The sequence below is a fragment of the Heteronotia binoei genome, chromosome 16, assembly GCF_032191835.1.
Source record: "Heteronotia binoei isolate CCM8104 ecotype False Entrance Well chromosome 16, APGP_CSIRO_Hbin_v1, whole genome shotgun sequence".
NCBI classification, from domain to species: Eukaryota; Metazoa; Chordata; class Lepidosauria; order Squamata; family Gekkonidae; genus Heteronotia; species Heteronotia binoei.
The window spans coordinates 39629455-39646620 of record NC_083238.1 but is presented as its reverse complement, the minus strand read 5'-3'; the positions used below and the strand labels follow the sequence as shown (position 1 = coordinate 39646620).

Genomic DNA, 17166 nt, shown 5'->3' with positions numbered 1-17166 from the left:
TGTTTCACTTCCGATGGCTTCAGTATTCTTACATTTTCTCCCACTATGACGGTAACTCTAGATCAGCTAACCGGAAGAGTATGATTTTACAGGCCTTGTGGAACTGGGCGAGGTCCCGCAAGGCCCTCATTTCCTCCGGTAGCTGGTTCCACCAGTAGGAGGCTGCTACCGAGAAGGCCTTCTCTCTGGTAGATTTCAGTCTTGCCTCCCTTGGCCCAGGGATCACTAGTAGGTTTTGGGATCCAGATCTAAGTGCTCTCTGGGGAACATGTGGGGAGAGACGATACCTAAGGATTGTCTTGTGGCAAATCCGGGATACTACTGGCAGCCAGTGCAGTTCCCGCAGCCCTGGCTGTATGTGCTCCCATCTGGGAAGCCCCAATATCATACAATATAATATATATGACCTTTGATTCTGATGATTTAAATGCAACAAAATATGTTTGAAAGAAATTATCTGCTGCTTCCAATTCTCTCTGCCCTTGTCAAAGTGCAAAACAGCATCTACAAAGTTTAACCACCTTTCCCTCTTTTTTAGAAAGTTTTTTTTAAAAAAAATAGTTATTTATTTACTCCATCAACAGGAACTCCCCCACAGGGACCCAAAGAGGCTCTCAGCATTTTCCTCTTCTCCATTTTAACTTCACAACAACCCTGTGAAGTAGGCTAGTTTGAGAGAATATGATTGTGGCCCAGGGTCACCCAGCAAGCGTCCATGGCAGAGTGGGAATTGAAACCCAAATCTCTCAGATCCAGGGCTTTTTTTTTGTAGCAGGAACTCCTTTGCATATTAGGCTACACACCCCTGATGTAACCAGTCCTCCAGGAACTTATGGTAGGCCCTGTACGAAGAGCCCTATAATCTCTTGGAGGACTGGCTACATCAGGGCTGTGTGGCCTAATATGCAAAGGAGTTCCTGCTACAAAAAAAAAAGCCCTGCTTAAAAGCTAGCCCAGCACCCTCTAAACACTGCAATATACTAAAGAGCGCAGTAGTTAATGTCTGAATGCAATCCCGTTTTTTTAGTGGTCTGTCATTTTCCTCTTGAACATGGACTGTTCTGTTCCTCAACTGATCTGGTTTTCACTCTTATATGAAATATTTTTTTCTCTCTCTGTGATGCGTAGGTTACTCTTGGTAGAAGGCTCCATAGCTGAGAAATGGAAGGACCGGCTTGGTAAAAAAGTAAAGGTAAGGCTAATTGTTATTGATGTTGGTAATTTTTTTCCCTCCCGCAAGCAGCTGCTGAACTTCAACGTTGTCTGTTAATGCAACAGGGACGATTTTCTGAGAAAATACGGTTTTAAACACCTAATGAAGGTTATTGATTTGATTTGGTTTGAAAAAATGTGATCAGAACATAAACGTACTGAGAATGACCGCATGGGTTTTAGGTACTTGTTATTTAAAACTTCCCAGAAAAAATGTTAAAATTAAAAAAAAAGAAAGAAAATGTTTTCTCATACCATAACTGAGCCTTCTTCTGCAGCAGTTCCAAAATGTAAATGAATACTTTAAAACTTTAAATGATTATTGAGAAAAACTTCCAAGTTATTTATTCCCAATCATTCATCTTGAAATTGCTGGTTTCAGACCAATGAAACTATGCCGGTACTCATAATAAAGTTAATACAAGGGGAAGCCATTCCATATTTTATTGTCATATACATGTTCTTAATACAAATATTAATTTTAAAAACGTAATGTCCTACTTTTCCAGTGCTTTTCACAGCAGCTCCCAGTAAACTGAAATAGACAGTGAAACCATTAACAAGAAACCAAAATAAATAATCAGTGGACAGTACAGAAAGGCAATAGAAAGAAAAGAATCTCCATGTAACCACGACATAAATCCACAAAAGACCAAGAGTGGCCATATTATCATGCAGTCCTAAAGACGCTATCTTGAGAGTAATGCACCATTCAATACACTAGAGCAGGGGTGGCCAACGATAGCTCTCCAGATGTTTTTTGCCTACAACTCCCATCAGCCCCAGCCATCAGCCATGCTGACTGGGGCTGATGGGAGTTGTAAGCAAAAAACATCTGGAGAGCTACTGTTGGCCACCCCTGCAAGGGTCCCCAGGCCACACCGGTCCATGGCCTGTTAGCAACCAGGCCGCAGAGCAAGGCAGAGGGAAGAAGAAGATAGAAGATGATATTGGATTTATATCCCGCCCTCCACTCCGAAGAGTCTCAGAGCGGCTCACAATCTCCTTTACCTTCCTCCCCCACAACAGACACCCGGTGAGGTGGGTGGGGCTGGAGAGGGCTCTCACAGCAGCTGCCCTTTCAAGGACAACCTCTGCCAGAGCTATGGCTGACCCAAGGCCATGCTAGCAGGTGCAAGTGGAGGAGTGGGGAATCAAACCCGGTTCTCCCAGATAAGAGTCCGCACACTTAACCACTACACCAAACTGGCTCTCCCAGGCGGATGAAAGAGGCAGCACGATCTTGCTCCGAAGCCCCACCTCTTTCATCTGCCTGAGTTCCGGACACACAGAAGGGGCAGCATGGCAGCAACCTTCACCTATCCCTCATTTAAAGACCCCCATGGGGGGCAGGGATTGGGTGGGGTGGGGGGACAGCCTGGGGACGCAAAACCCCCAGCGCCCCCCCTTCCCACATTCACACACACACCGGTCCATGGAAAAATCGTCTTCCATGAAACTGATCCCTGGTGCCAGAAGGGCTGGGAGCCACTGCCCTAGAGTAAAATCCAGTTTAGGATTACTCTCATACTAGTCTGTCTGGAAAGAGCTTAACACAGAAAGCAATACCAATAAATGAAAAATGTGTGACACGTAATTATTTGTAATTCACATTTTGTTCTTAAAAAGAAAAAGTTGGGGGGGGGGGGGTTGGACCAGAGACCACGACTTTTTATAATTCAGGAAGGTTCCCATTCATAAATTGGCAGCTGCTGAAATCTTAACTAAACATTTCAATAGCAGATAACTATGGGCCTGATGACTGTTCAGAAGAGGCTGGCTGCAACAGGCAGAATTTTCTGTATTATATAGTGCCTTTTTGTGCCACCAGAGATGTACGCTGTTGAATGCACAGTCAAGTAACAAGTGAATACCTCTGTGCTGCATCCTCAGTTTGGTGTAGTGGTTAAGTGTGTGGACTCTTATCTGGGGAACCGGGTTTGATTCCCCACTCCTCCACTTACAGCTGCTGGAATGGCCTTGGGTCAGTCCTAGCTCTCGTAGGAATTGTCCTTGAAAGGGCAGCTGCTATAAGAGCCCTCTCAGCTCCACCCCAGGGTGTCTGTTGTGGGCGGGGTGGGAGGGAAGGTAAAGGAGATTGTGACCGCTCTGAGATTCAGCGTATAGGGTGGGATATAAATCCAATACCATCATCTTCAATATCTTCCTATTAGAGGAAGAGTGTATTTCACAGAATAGTAAAGGGCCTCTTGTAGTTTGACCCCCTGTGCACACCTGTAGCCCGGACTTGGATGGCCCAGTCTCATCAGATCTTGGAAGCTAAGCAGGCTTGGCCCTGGCTAGTATTTGGATGGGCGATCTCTGAAGAATACCAGGGTTGTGAAGTGCAGGCAGACAATGGCTAATCACCTCTGAACATCTATTTGCCGTGAAAACCCTACCAGTCACCACAAGGAAGCTGTGACTTGATATCACTTTCCACCATCAAGTACTGGCCTAAGTTTCTACAGCTCGGGCAATATCCGGGGGGAGAGGAGGAACAAGGTAGCTGGAATGACATGTCGTAGCCACCCTGGGTCCTTCCATCACAAGGGGGCAGCTGAGCATGCTTCTATTGCACATGGCATTCTCCCACTTCCTCAGTTCTAGTCAGGGCTTTTTTTTCTAGCAGCAGCTCCTTTGCATATTAGGCCACACACCCCTGATGTAGCCAATCCTCTAAGAGCTTACAGGGCTCTTAGCACAGGGACTACTGTAAGCTGCAGGAGGATTGGCTACATCAGAGGTGTGTGGCCTAATATGCAAAGGAGTTCCTGCTACAAAAAAGCCCTGGAGAGCCGGTTTGGTGTAGTGGTTAAGTGTGTGGACTCTTATCTGGGAGAATCTGGTTTGATTCCCCACTCCTCCACTTGCACCTGCTGGAATGGCCTTGGGTCAGCCAGAACTCTGGCAGAGGTTGTCCTTGAAAGGGCAGCTGCTGCGAGAGCCCTCTCAGCCCCACCTACCTCACAGGGTGTCTGTTGTGGGGGAAGAAGATAAAGGAGATTGTAAGCCTCTCTGAGACTCTTGATTCAGAGAGAAGGGCGGGGTATAAATCTACAGTCGTCTTCTTCTGGTTCTAGTCAAGTTATTACCAAGGACAAAATGGAGTATCTGTAGATCCACAGAATGGCTCCAGCTTGCCTTTAGGTGTTTGCTTCTCTGCACAGAGACCTCCGTACTGTTATTCACCATGTGCCCCTATAACGGGGTAGATTTGATCCCTCTATTAACAACTCCTTTGTTTCCTTAAGAGACGCTGCTGTCATCTCCTTAGAAAAATGTCCACAGTCAATGTCTCTGATTTCCATTGGTGCTAAACCTATTGCTGTTTTTATTGGGTAGTATTATAACGGCCATTGCCATCCCAGTTAACTCCCTTGAAAGCAGCAGATATGCTGGCCTGACCTGGATAGCCCAGGCAAGTCCAGTCTCATCAGATCTTGGAAGCTAAGCAGGGTTAACTTGGTTGGGAGATCTCCTTGGAATACCAAGTCTGGAGGGCAGGGGCAGGCTTTATTCAGCCGCCTCTCTGAATAGCCTTCAGACCCCCAGCAGGGGTCAGTCACCAGAGGTCTCCATGACTTCCAGGTGCAGATAAACACACAAAAGAAAAGAAAGCAGACCCCAACCTTTTCAAGCTTGGGGGCACTTCGGAAATTCTGACATAGGCAGGGCTTTTTTTGCAGCAGGAACTCTTGCATATTAGGCCACACCCCCTGATGTAGCCAGTTCCCCAGGGTTCTTAGTACAGGGCCTACTGTAAGCTCTTGGAGGACTGGCTACATCAGGGATGTGTGGCCTAATATGCAAAGGAGTTCCTGCTGCGGAAAAAAGCCCTGGACATAGGATTGTGGGTGCGACCCCCAAATGTCTGTTGCAGCAAGCAGAGCTGACCACAAAATGCCAGGGAGTAAAGTTATGCATTAGTCTTACAGTTACTCTTCAATGTCTCAGACAGAATCTCTGCTTAACAGGATGCCTTTTAAAATAAACACATAACAGTAACACCGAAGATCCTTGGGCTCTGGTGGCAGCTGTCACTGAAGCAACGTTTTAAAAACCTCCCCAGCCAATCGGAATCCCTGTTGCCAAAAGCTGTACCTGGTCCCACCCATTTTCTAAAAACACTTGATGGGCACCAGGAAAGGTGATGGCAGGTGCCACCTGGAGCCCACGGGTGCCATGTTGAAGACCCCTGAGCAAGTGTAGAATTCTAGTATTGTAAGCTTTTGGAGGATTGGCTACATCAGGGGGGGGTGGCCTAATATGCAAAGGAGCTCCTGCTAGAATTCCACCCCTGCCCCTGAGACACAGAGTCCATGAAGAAATAAGCCGTTCTGTTGCTGTGCCACTGGGTGTATTTGATCATGTACGTGAAGCCTTTGAGATCTTTTTACTGCTGCTTGTTTTGAGCTGTCCTGTCCCTTTGAGCGCCCTGCCGCTCTGCCTCTATTGCGTTTGTTCTTCTGTTTCTTTTACTGCTGCCAGAGCATGAAACAATAGTCCCCTCAGTTCATCCCTACAGGGGTTTTGGAGAGCATTAAGTCAGGCACTTTAAATACCTGTCTTTTGGGATTCCAGAGGGGAAAGCGCCGGGCTTTGAAGGTCTTTCTGTTATTTCAGCATTCATGGAAAAGGGGTCTCTTTGAATCAAATGAAATCCTTTTGAATTACTCAGCAATGTGGATAGAATTATGATGCGGACTCTTTCGTTACGGGGCTTTATCTGTTAAAACAGGGAGGGCCCGCAGTTCACCTACTTAGCAGAGCTGAGCCTTACTAACTAAGCTTTCGTTCATAAATCCAGTCTTTCTCACTTTCATTTGCTGGGGGGGAAAGGATGAAATCACGGCATTGCTATTGGCTTCTCCGTGAACACGCTAATTGAGACCAGAATCACCCAACTGCTTCCAACCAGGTTCTGTGGCCACCAGAAACTTGATAAATATTCTATTTTGCTGCGCACTCTAGACTAACACAGCAATCCTGGAAAGAGTTAGACTCTCCTAAGCCCACTGATTTAAACGGATTTAGAGTGGTGTAATTGTAAACCCCCTTAATGAGAAGAAAGGCTGGATAGAAACTGTATACATCAGCAAAAACAAGGAAACGGTGATAGATTCTTAAGTTTGCTATTATTTTTAAGGATAGGCAAGTAGCCGACCCGTGTCCTTTTATCATAGCTGCTCTGCTGTTGTCTAGATTACCAAACCCTGACGCTTTCCAGATGTTCGGAGGTTGTTTTATACAGTCGTGCGAATCCAGACCTAGGACCAATAGCGCAGCATTCCATATGGCAGTGTGTACGTCTTTTTTAAAGCCTGCCCTGGATTAGTGACCTAGCACTGGATCTAAATAAAAAAGAAAAGAGATGCAGGGCACATAAATAATACAGAAGTAAAGTTCAAACGAAGGCCAGATTAGGAGGTGGGGATTGGCAGCAGGATAACGTTGCTACTTTTCAGGGCAAGAGTGACCAAACTGCAGCTCATATTGTGTGGCTCTCGAAGCCCCCACCTCCCTGTAGGCCAGCTTGAAGAATGCAGTTAAAGTTTCTTTCCTTCCTCCTGTCCCTCCCTCCCCAATCTTTTCCTTCCTTCCTCCCTCCCTCAAACATCTGACATTCATGTCTTGCGACTCTCAAACAACTGATGTTTATACTACGTGGTTCTTACGTTAAGCGAATTTGGCCACCCCTGTCCTAGGCCTTTGGGGTGGGGGGATTCAAGAAGGGAGAGCAATAGAAAGTTGCCTAAATCTGCCAACAAATTAATTTTTTAAAAAGTTTGTAAGTGAGGCCCAGGCATGAAATGGGAAGATTTATGGCAACATCACTGGTGGGGGAGGCAGTGTCCCAAATTGTATTGAGTCTGAGGGCACTTGGGAAGTTTGAGATGGGGAATGGGCAGAATGGATGCTGTAGGTGTCAGTTGCAAAATGGCCGCCGTGGGATGTTGAAGCCAGTCATAGAATGTTGGGAGACTGCAGTCCAACCTTTCTGTTGTGCTGGAGGCAGCTGGTTCTAAACAGCAGTCTGCTTCAAACTAGTAAAGTTCCTGGGCTTCCTGGCTTCTTCTGAAGCAATGTAGCGAGATGGAAGAAAGTCAGGGATCACTCTTTGCTTTAAAAGCTAATGAGCTCCAGGAAATCCATTGGTGGGTGTGATGGCGCCACATTGGGGTTCAGGCTAGTAGTCAAATAGAGTCCACGACTTTTGAATTGCCACGTTCCATATTGTATAGCTGTAGTAACAGTGACTGTGCTAGCAGGGGAAGAGCTGAATTTTGCTAGGTATTCATCGAAGGCTGGGGAAAATATAACCTTTTTATAATAATAAATGCACCCTAGAGTCAAAACATCTGGATTCTCTATAATAAATGGGCAGCACCTGCCTGTTCATCTCATGGAAACCTGACGTGTTCAGAAAAGCTTGCAGTGTGTGATCGTGTTGTTATATTTTTGTCCTAGAGGACAAAGCCAGAAGTTCATGACTTGTTCTAATGACCTGTCTCCGTTGCTGAAAGCCTTTCTTTTAGTAGCCTGCTTAACATTATTTGATACTGCTCAGCTAAACCGGCCTGGAGCCTTAATGCAATACTCACCCTTTACTGGTTCATGGCGTAATTTTTTAAAAATGGCATTTTATACTTAATTCCATGTCCACCCAAATCTTAGACTCCGTATACCTGTCTCCTCCATGTGTTCATTCAATACATGCAGAGGGGCGGGGGGGGGCAGGGTTCAAGCATGCTGTCCCCCCCAATCTCGACATGACCACCAGCTTGGGAGCATGTCTGCAAGCTGAGGAAGTCTTTGCCATGGGCTGGTTTCCTTGTGGTTGAGAATGTTAAAAAAAGCAGCTTTCCTGATCATGCGGAAGGCATCTACATGCATACTCTTCTTCCTCAAGTAGATGCCATGCCTATGATGACAACTGCAGATTTATACTCCGCCCTTCTCTCTGAATCAGAGACCTAGAGCGGCTTACAGTCTCCTATATCTTCTGCCCCCACAACAGACACCCTGTGAGGTGGGTGGGGCTGAGAGGGCTCTCACAGCAACTGCCCTTTCAAGGACAACTCTGCAAGAGCTATGGCTGACCCAAGGCCATTCCAGCAGGTGCAAGTGGAGGAGTGGGGAATCAAACCCGGTTCTCTCAGATAAGAGTCCGCACACGTAACCGCTACATCAAACTGGAGGCAGGGAGCAGGACCAGACAGCTCGTACCTCCTTCCCGTCCCCTTCTACATGCCTTGATTGAATATACAACCTGAATGAGTGCACAGGACTTGGGCCATGAACAATGCTATTCTGTGAGCGACTGGCACTAAAGTGGTGAGCTGCTGCAGAAATTAGCTTGCTCTGGGGCTATTTTGCCTGAGCTAAGATTAAAATGTGTGAACTGGGGGCTAAAAAACTGCGAGCTAGCTCACACTAACTCAGCTTAGAGGGAACATATAAGTGACCTCTGGGAACTTTTGTAAAGTATTTTTGCCATCCTGTGTTGAATTATGGAGTTTTAGCTGGATTACTGTGCATCTGTCCTTAACTGTCTTATCTGTTCAAATTTGTGAGCTGCCCCGAACCCACTTGCAGGGGATGGTGGGACAGAAATATCATAAAATAAATAAATTCAATCTCACCCTTCATCTAAGGAGATGAGGCAGTTGTGCTAATGTATGACCCTGTAACATAATGCACACTTATCTGGAAGTCAGCCCTGTTGATTCTTGATTCTGAGCAACGCAAACATACCAAGCAACGCCGTGCATTTCATTTATTGCTGAGGGGAATGGATTCCTGGATGCAGCTGTGCGCATTCATTATTATTTGGGGGAAGGGGTATGTTTAAAAGTGGAAGCCTTACAGTTCTGGGCAGTGGGGGAGAAATGGGGCAAAAATGAACCTCAGCAAAATGGTTCTGTTCAGAAATCCAGCTGGACTGGGTAAAACGGTACTGGATAATGAATGGAGAGTGGGGGGGGGGGCAAAGCATGTTGGTTTGGTCACAGCCGGAGGGGTCTAAAGTGTATGGTTTCGTCTTCCAACTTTGGTTGACTTGCGATTCTCCTCCTACCCAGCTGTTACATTCAAATTACTTGGCTGTTTTGCTTCCCTCCCCCCCCCCCCCTTTTGTTCTGTTTTCTCAAATGGGGCCACAGGTGGCTTTACTTAGACTTTATTTTAAAAATAAATAAAGCTTAAATGCGGGACACTTTTCTGCTTGAATCGTCATGTGTCGGCGTTGGCCAGCTCATTTGAGCTGTTAATATGATCTCTAGGGTGGCCGGGAACTCCTTGATTAAAGGCACTCTGGAAGGAGAAAAGGCAATGTTTAGAAACCAAGTGGGGGGAGGTTGGAGCCATTACTGGTGTTCTAATAACACCTTGGGGGCTAATCTTGCAAAAACGTCCATATGTGTGTAGGTTTTACTTGTTCAAAATCCTTCGCTGGCTTTAGCCAGAGCAGGAATTAATGTCGTTTAAATAAGATTCTTCGTATAAATAAAATGGACTTACGTTCCTATTCTTGCAAAATCCTGTAGTATTTCAGCGTTAACATAGTACTTAAAAGCCTTTCTTTTAAAAATGACACGTCCTTGCCTGCCACACGCACGATGAAATAATATTAAACCATTCCATACGAAAAAGAAATTGCTGTCTCTTGGGGGGGAATGTACATCTCATCCTGTTATTTTGTTCACAGATGTTTATATCCTGCCTTATTCTGAATTGATGAGCAGCAATGAGGAAACCCAGTAAAACTGTAATAAAAACTGGGGGAGGGGGAGGGGAGGTTGCAAGCAGACAGCAAATGGGTTAAGAGTCAGGGTATTATCCAAAAGTCAAAGTGAGAGTTTTTACCTTCCTCCAGGACTCCTGCAGAAGTGGTGCCTGATAGTTGGAGGTGGGTTTTTTTTTTTTTGTAGCAGGCACTCCTTTGCATATTAGGCCATTCCCCCTGATGGAGCTTTTCCAAGAGCTTATGGGGCTCTTAGTACAGGGCCTGCTGTAAGCTCTTGGAGGACTGGCTACATCAGGGGTGCGTGCCCTAATATGCAAAGGAGTTCCTGTAACAAAAAGAAAAGCCCTGGCTGGAGGGGGTTTCCACAGCTCTGAATCAATTGCATTAGAGAAGGGCTGCTTCACCCCTGTAAGATGGAATTTAAAGCAGGTTTTCCTCCAGCTGAAACTGGATTCTTAGGGTGCAGTGAGACGAGCTGTTTGATCTGATGCAATGGCGTCTCCATTCCAGATCTAATGCGTGTCCAGATGGTGACATCTGTTCCCCAGTCAGATGCCCCTCTGTCCTCAACCCCAGCTTTCTCAGCATTGGAGAAAGTCAGGTAATTAGGAAATGAATTGTTTTCACTGTGCATTTCTGGACGCCTGATTTCTCCATTGCGTTCTCAAGCCATTTGGGAAGTCAGGCTTCTGCTCCCTTACCTACATTTCTCCCCACAATTAGTGATAGACACAAAATATACCTTTTTTTAAAAAAATCAAGCTGCCCTCCAACTTGGTAGTGTAGCAGTAGTCTGATGGGTCAACCACAGAGTGAGGCAGGATTAGGGTAGGGTGTCTGGTCAGAACTCTCAGATTAAAGGTGTGACCAGACCACGCCAAGCCTGTCGTCTGATCGCACCCTTACAAAGGTTTATATGGGAAAAAATGATCCGGGAGGTACACAGTGCCCAGACTGGTGGTAGAAGGTGCCATCAAGCTGATTTAACAGAACCCTGCCCCCCTCCCAAATCAAAGCAAGACTCAAACTGTGTGGAAACTTTGGTGGTCTCCCATAACCAGGGCTGACCTGCTTCATTTCAGAGATACGACAAGATCGGGCTACTCTGGGCCATCCAAGAGACTAGAAGAGTTCAAAGGTCAAAGCTAGCACGTAGTATTAATAATAATGAATGTAATATTGCCATCTGAAAGTATTATTAGAATAATTACTATATACATTTGTACCATCAAGCCAAATCAATAAATACGGTCAATGGTGGTGGAAAGGGCCATCAAGTCACAGTTTACTTTAATTTAATTTTTAGATTTATATCCCACCTTTTCCCACAAGTGGGTTCAGGGCAGCTTACAACAGAAATGTAGACATCTATTACAGATTTTAAAACATTATAAAAACATAACAGTATAAAAACAAGGGCAATACAGCATCACAGGCGGCGAGCCAACAACAGCGTGTAGGCTGATATCTATCAGCACAAGTCACCGTGATGGTAAGGTGATAGGGAGGCCTGTTAATACCAAATGGATGGCCACTGGATCAATTAAAAGCCTGGTGGAAGAGCTCCGTCTTATAGGCCTTGCAAAACCTTGGTAAGTTCCACAGGACCCGGATCTCCAGCGGGAGCTTATTCCACCAGGTAGGGGCCTGGACCGAAAAGGCCCTACGCCTCATTGAAGCCAGTCAGGCATCCTTAGGACCAGGGATACCAACCCTGTGGGGCTTTTCAAGGCAAGAGACATTCAGAAGTGGTTTGCCGTTGCCTCCCTCTGCACCATGACACTGGTATTCCTTGGAGATCTCCCATCCAAACACTAGCCTTACTTAGCTTCTCAGATACCTGATGAGATTGGTCTAGCCAGGTTCAATAGAGACAAGTTCAATAGAGAGGTGGAAACAAATACTAGAGAATCCTGCCTACCAACCCTGATTTTCTCCTTGAAAGTGCATGAATAGCTCAAGTTCTCATTGAATTAATTGGCAGTCCTCTCTGATACAATTGTTTTCCTCATTGCTGTGTTTTCCATATCTCAATTGGGTATTCATGATTTTGGAAGTTTTGTGCTACTTCCTCATGGGGTATGGGAACAGACACAGTCTGGGGGCAGGTTTGGACATGAACTGTGTAATGAGCTGGCCAGGTGCAAGAAAACTCATTATGGCTGGCTGATTGGTAACTTACTACTAAGATTCCAGTCCTCGTGGCTGCTAAGGGCAAGTTGTCAGGACGTAAATGAAACTGACTCTTTTCCTTTTGAAATCACACAGCGCTGGGATCAGAAACTCCGTCATCCTGGAAAAGGCAGAAATGACCCCGGGCAAAGCGATTCTGTTCAGAAATCCAGCCGGACCAGCAATCCACGGCAGAGACGAAACTAGAAGTGAAATGTCAATTAAAAAAAAAATAAATCCATGGACTTGCATAAATTAAAGACTTGTTTGGAGCCGCAAAGGAGAAATTGCACTATTGCACGTTATATTCTTTTGTTTACTATGGGATTATGTTGTAGCCAATATTAGTTTTACCTTCCCTCTTGTTTTTTGTTGTTGTTTTTTTCTGGCATCCATAGGTGTATTTACACCCAGAAAAATTTTATATTTTACTCAACAATATCTGTGGATCCCACTTTCAGGAGTTTCCTTTTTTCTTTTTTAATTGGCAAATGAGATGAAGTTAGACTATAACCATGGTTATTGTTGTTATGTAATTAATGCAGTCAGCCTCCAGCGGTGCAGGCACTGGATTTCTATGCCTAAGCAGTCACTGGATTTAGGCAGGCCTCGGATTCAGCGGGAGCTCACAGGAGCGCAGCTCCTGAATCTTTCTGACAGTTCCACCTCCTTCTTCCCGCCTTGTCCACTGAATAGTAGGTGTAGCTGCATAACAATCCCTGGATGAGCTCCACCACCTTCTTTTCCTGCAAAACGACCCCTGGATTTAGGGCACAGATCTCTGATGGTAATAATGGTTTCTTAAACAAACCCAGACGTGGGCCAATTTAGGCGATCGATCGTCTTTTTGGAGTAGAGACTGTGTTCTGTAGACTGTGCTTTGGAGTAGAGACTGTGTTCTTGTGTCTCTTGCCCAAACCACCATACGACTACAATCAGGGCTTTCTTTGTAGCAGGAACTCCTTTGCATGTTAGGCCACACCCTTCTGATGTAGCCAGTCCTCCCAAGAGCTTACAGGGCTACTGTAATCTCCAGGAGGATTGGCTACATCAGGGGTGTGTGGCCTAGCATGCAAAGGAGTCCCAGTTACAAGAAAAGCCCTGCCTATAATGCTTCAGTAGTAACTAAGCATTAACATCGAGCATCCGTGGGCCATAACTGCATGGTTGGTAGCCAATACAGAGTCTTGGAATGAACTGCAAAATTTTGACCTGTATGGGGGTTGGGGGCAAGGGGGGATGTGTGATTTGTCTCCCGCACTATGCATTCCTCTTTTCGGGGAGGATCGCTTGAATGAGTTTGTGGTTGAATACAGGAATGGGATCAGGTATAAATTCAGAATCTGCATTTTGCTATTTGTGAAAAACGGGGGCCTGATATAAAAATGAATGACAAGATGCAGGGGTTTTGCAGATGCGGGTGTGGGCAGGGCAGCCCCATAAACGAGGGTGGTTTTTTTTTCAAATTGGCAAAAGAGAATGAAATTGGCTGTTGTGCATTTAATATGTGGCAATTAACCTGTGCAGGAAGGAGGTTTTGCTGCCCTTAAGAGTATATTCCCTCTCCACCCCTTTTAAAATTCTTGTTGGCGGAATGGGAAAGGGATTATGCAAAAAGATTATACAAAGAACTCCGCTCCTATCAGCACAGGTCTGTAAAATGTCGATTCCTCTTCAATAAACCACTTGTATTAAGTCAAGCTTTAAAACGTTAACCATGTCAGATACCACATAGACGACTTGTTTTTGAATGTCTTAATCCTTGCAGCGGGGGAATGTTGTACAAAGTTGTTTTAAGTCTTGCCAGAAGTTATGTTGTACTCATGCTCTGATAACATGCGCTCCCGCCCTTTCTTTTCCTTGAGTGTGAAGTCATTGGAATTAGACAGACTTCAACCAGGCCGACTACTTCTTGGCACTGGCCTGTACTTTATCATTTCGGTTTTGTCATATTGACTGTGTTTAAGTGGCTACATTAAGCAGCGACACCCTCTGGTCAGTACTGGAAATACATAACCAAAGATTTGCAGCGACAGAAGGTTATGGCTGGCTTATGGGGGAAAACGTACTGCAGCCATTGACAAGAGATTTTATCCTGCCTGTTTAGTCTTTTTGCCAAGAAAGGTACCATTTTAATAGCCTATGATATATTTCTGTTAGCATATGCCAGCCAGCCAGCCATCCTGGTAGTCTCTTCATCTACGTCTTCCAAGCCAATGCCAATAAGTTTTGAAGTTGCAGTTCTGCCTCTCTCTTTCTCCCTCTCTCGTTTTAAGTACAGTTATCAGTAGAATACCAAATTTAAAAAAAATACCAAAAAGACAAATATTTTATCAGAAAATAAAACATATATGTTACAAACGGCATAAGCATTTTTATTAGTGGTTCTGGTGTTCCTGAGATGGAGGATACTGTTCAAGCAATAAACGTACAATGGGGAAACATTTTAAAATATTTTAAGAACATAAGAACCTTGCTGGATCAGATCAGTGGACCATCTAGTCCAACATTCTGTCCCATACAGGTTCCTCTGGAGGGCCAAGAACAGGACATAGAGACTGAGATCTTCCCCTAATGTTACTTCCTGGCTCTGGGATTCAGAAGTTTAGTGCCTCTGAATGGGGAGGTTCCCCTCAGTCACCACGACTAGTAATGGACCTATCCTCTGGCAGGGGTAGCACTCCAGATGTTTTTGCCTACAACTCCCATCAGCCCCAGCCAACATGGCCAATGGCTGGGGCTGATGGGAGTTGTAGGCAAAAAACTGGAGAGCTACCGTTGGCCACCCCTGCTCTCTGAATCTATCTAATCCCCTTTAAAGTTGTCTATTTCTGTAGCCATCACTACATCCTCTTGCAGCAAATTCCACATTTTAATCACTCTGTGTAAATTATTTCCTTTTGTCCATCCTAAATCATCTTTTGTAAAAGATAAACACCTGGAGCATAACACCTCTGATAAATAATGAAAATAATGTTTGGATCATTGATACTGCAATCTCAGGAGAGAGTAGACTAGAAAAGAAAAAACAGTAGAAGACCATGAAATACCAAGATCTGCAAAATAGAGTGCCTCTGGGAGAAGAAGGTTGCCATCATACCAGAGGTCCCTTCCAACTCTATGATTGGAGCAGAAGCTGTTATTTACTTCATATATACCCCATCTTCCTACCTCATGGGTACACAAAGTGGCTTACATTCTTCCCTTCTCTTTCTGTCCTCACTATAACATTGTGAGGTAGGATAGGCTGAGGATGTATGGCTAGAAAAAAGTCACTGACTCCCTTGGGACGCATCATCTTCTGTGTCCATACATAGTGAGATTTGAGCAGTTCTTGATTTTTATAATACTTCCTATGAATTTTTGTAATCTGTGTTATTCCTTTCTTTCCTCAGCGATTCCCCTCCTCTCTGACTGATGAAAATAGTATATTTCTCATAAGAACTTCCTCCCCACTAATAACCTTTAAAACTATTTCAACACAAATTCAGCCACGTTAGTCACAAACAAATACAGCTGGCCTGAATAAGCCAACAAAAATGCATGTGACAGCCAACTTGGACCATAACGTTAATGATGGAAATGGTGATATTTTGTCTTGAAGCAAACATACGGAGATGTGTGTGCAATTGGGGGAAACGGGATGTATGGGATGACTGATTAAAACCATACCACACCTGCTTATTACTATTTCAGGAAGCAAAAACACAACGATGGTCTTTGCGGATAATTAGCAGGATGCTGCATTAGCGTAAAGAAGACTTGTGTATCCCTGTGAGTAGAATGGCAAGGGTTTTCATTCAATAGGATGCCATTGTTATTAAAGGGTACCAGATCCAAGCCGGGAGAGACCAGAGCGATCTTTCAGGCTGCTAAAGCAGAATTTGCTTCTGGCGGTAGGGTTCTCAGGTCTGTGTTGGAAAGCACCTGGAGACTTAGGGAGTGGATCCGGAAGAGGGCAGGGTTTGGGGAGGGGAGGGGCCTCAGCAGAATACGCCATAGAGCACCCTTCAAAGCAGCCATTTTCTCCAGGGGAGCTGATCTCTGCCAGCTGGAAATCAACTGTAAAAAGCGGGAGATTGCCAGGAGGATGAGTAACCCTAGAGTACCACAGTAAAGGGTGAACTGGATCCACATTTTTTTTTGTATTTCCAGTTCATCCATTTGGAGGCTGGTAACCCTACATGCTGACTGACACTGGAAGAACTGTATGATTCCAGTCTGTAGTATCTAAAGTTCTTTAACTGAGCTGGAACGAAAAAGACCCAAAGCAAAATTGGGCCTTCTAAGGTACAACAACAGTTGCCAATATATTCCTGTGCTACATACCGAGAGTCCTTTTTTCAGGTAGGCACAAAATAAATCTCAAGTACGGGACTGCATTACATTCACTGTGTAAGACAGGAGGGTTCTTTGTCTTACCAAACAAAAAAAAATCCCCCATCAGCCCCAAACTCTTACAAGGCCGAACATTTTTCTGCAAAGTTTCTAGTTCTTTTAATTCACGGGTCTATCCTAGGAAATGCCTGGCACAGTCAGTTTCTGTCCATTATAAAGTAGCCAATTAGTCCCGAATGCCTTCAGTGTTTTGGGTTTTTCTAAAATAAAGAACAGCATGATTAGGCGGGGGAAGTGAATTCTAATCATGAGGATTACTTCAGGCTTGGACGTTGTTGTGCATACCACTCCGAAAGCCAGTGCATCTGGACTTCGAATATGTTTGGGGGGGTATCTAAGTAGTTAGGAGAGCTGTCTTAACAAAACAAAACAGAGTTTCTATTGTGTGGCTTGAGGAGGAATAAATTAGATCACTGTTTCCGTAGGCCTGTCAAAGGAGAATGGGGATGAAAAGTTCAAAATGGCTGGAATTAATTCTGTATATATAATTATTTTTTTGTGTCGGTGTCCTGGGAGTTGTAATATGGCCTAAAGGGCATCTTTTTCTTGCACTATCACTGTTACAAAATGCAAATGGCACCTTTGCTTGTCCAGGGGACTCCTTTAGACATCCTAAAGATGCACTGTATTTGCAC

General features: G+C 44.8%; 1 protein-coding gene across 2 annotated transcripts in view; it reads left to right on the top strand.

Annotated features, from left to right (window-relative positions):
* Positions 1-12491, top strand: part of FRZB (frizzled related protein) — a 69423-nt gene extending 56932 nt beyond the window's left edge. For both annotated transcript variants that reach the window (XM_060257324.1, XM_060257323.1), the window contains 2 exons: positions 1129-1192; positions 12230-12491. In XM_060257324.1, coding sequence (XP_060113307.1) covers positions 1129-1192; positions 12230-12340 — 175 coding nt within the window. In that variant the 3' untranslated portion in view covers positions 12341-12491. The remainder of the gene's footprint in view (positions 1-1128; positions 1193-12229) is intronic.
* The last annotated feature ends 4675 nt before the right edge of the window (positions 12492-17166 follow it).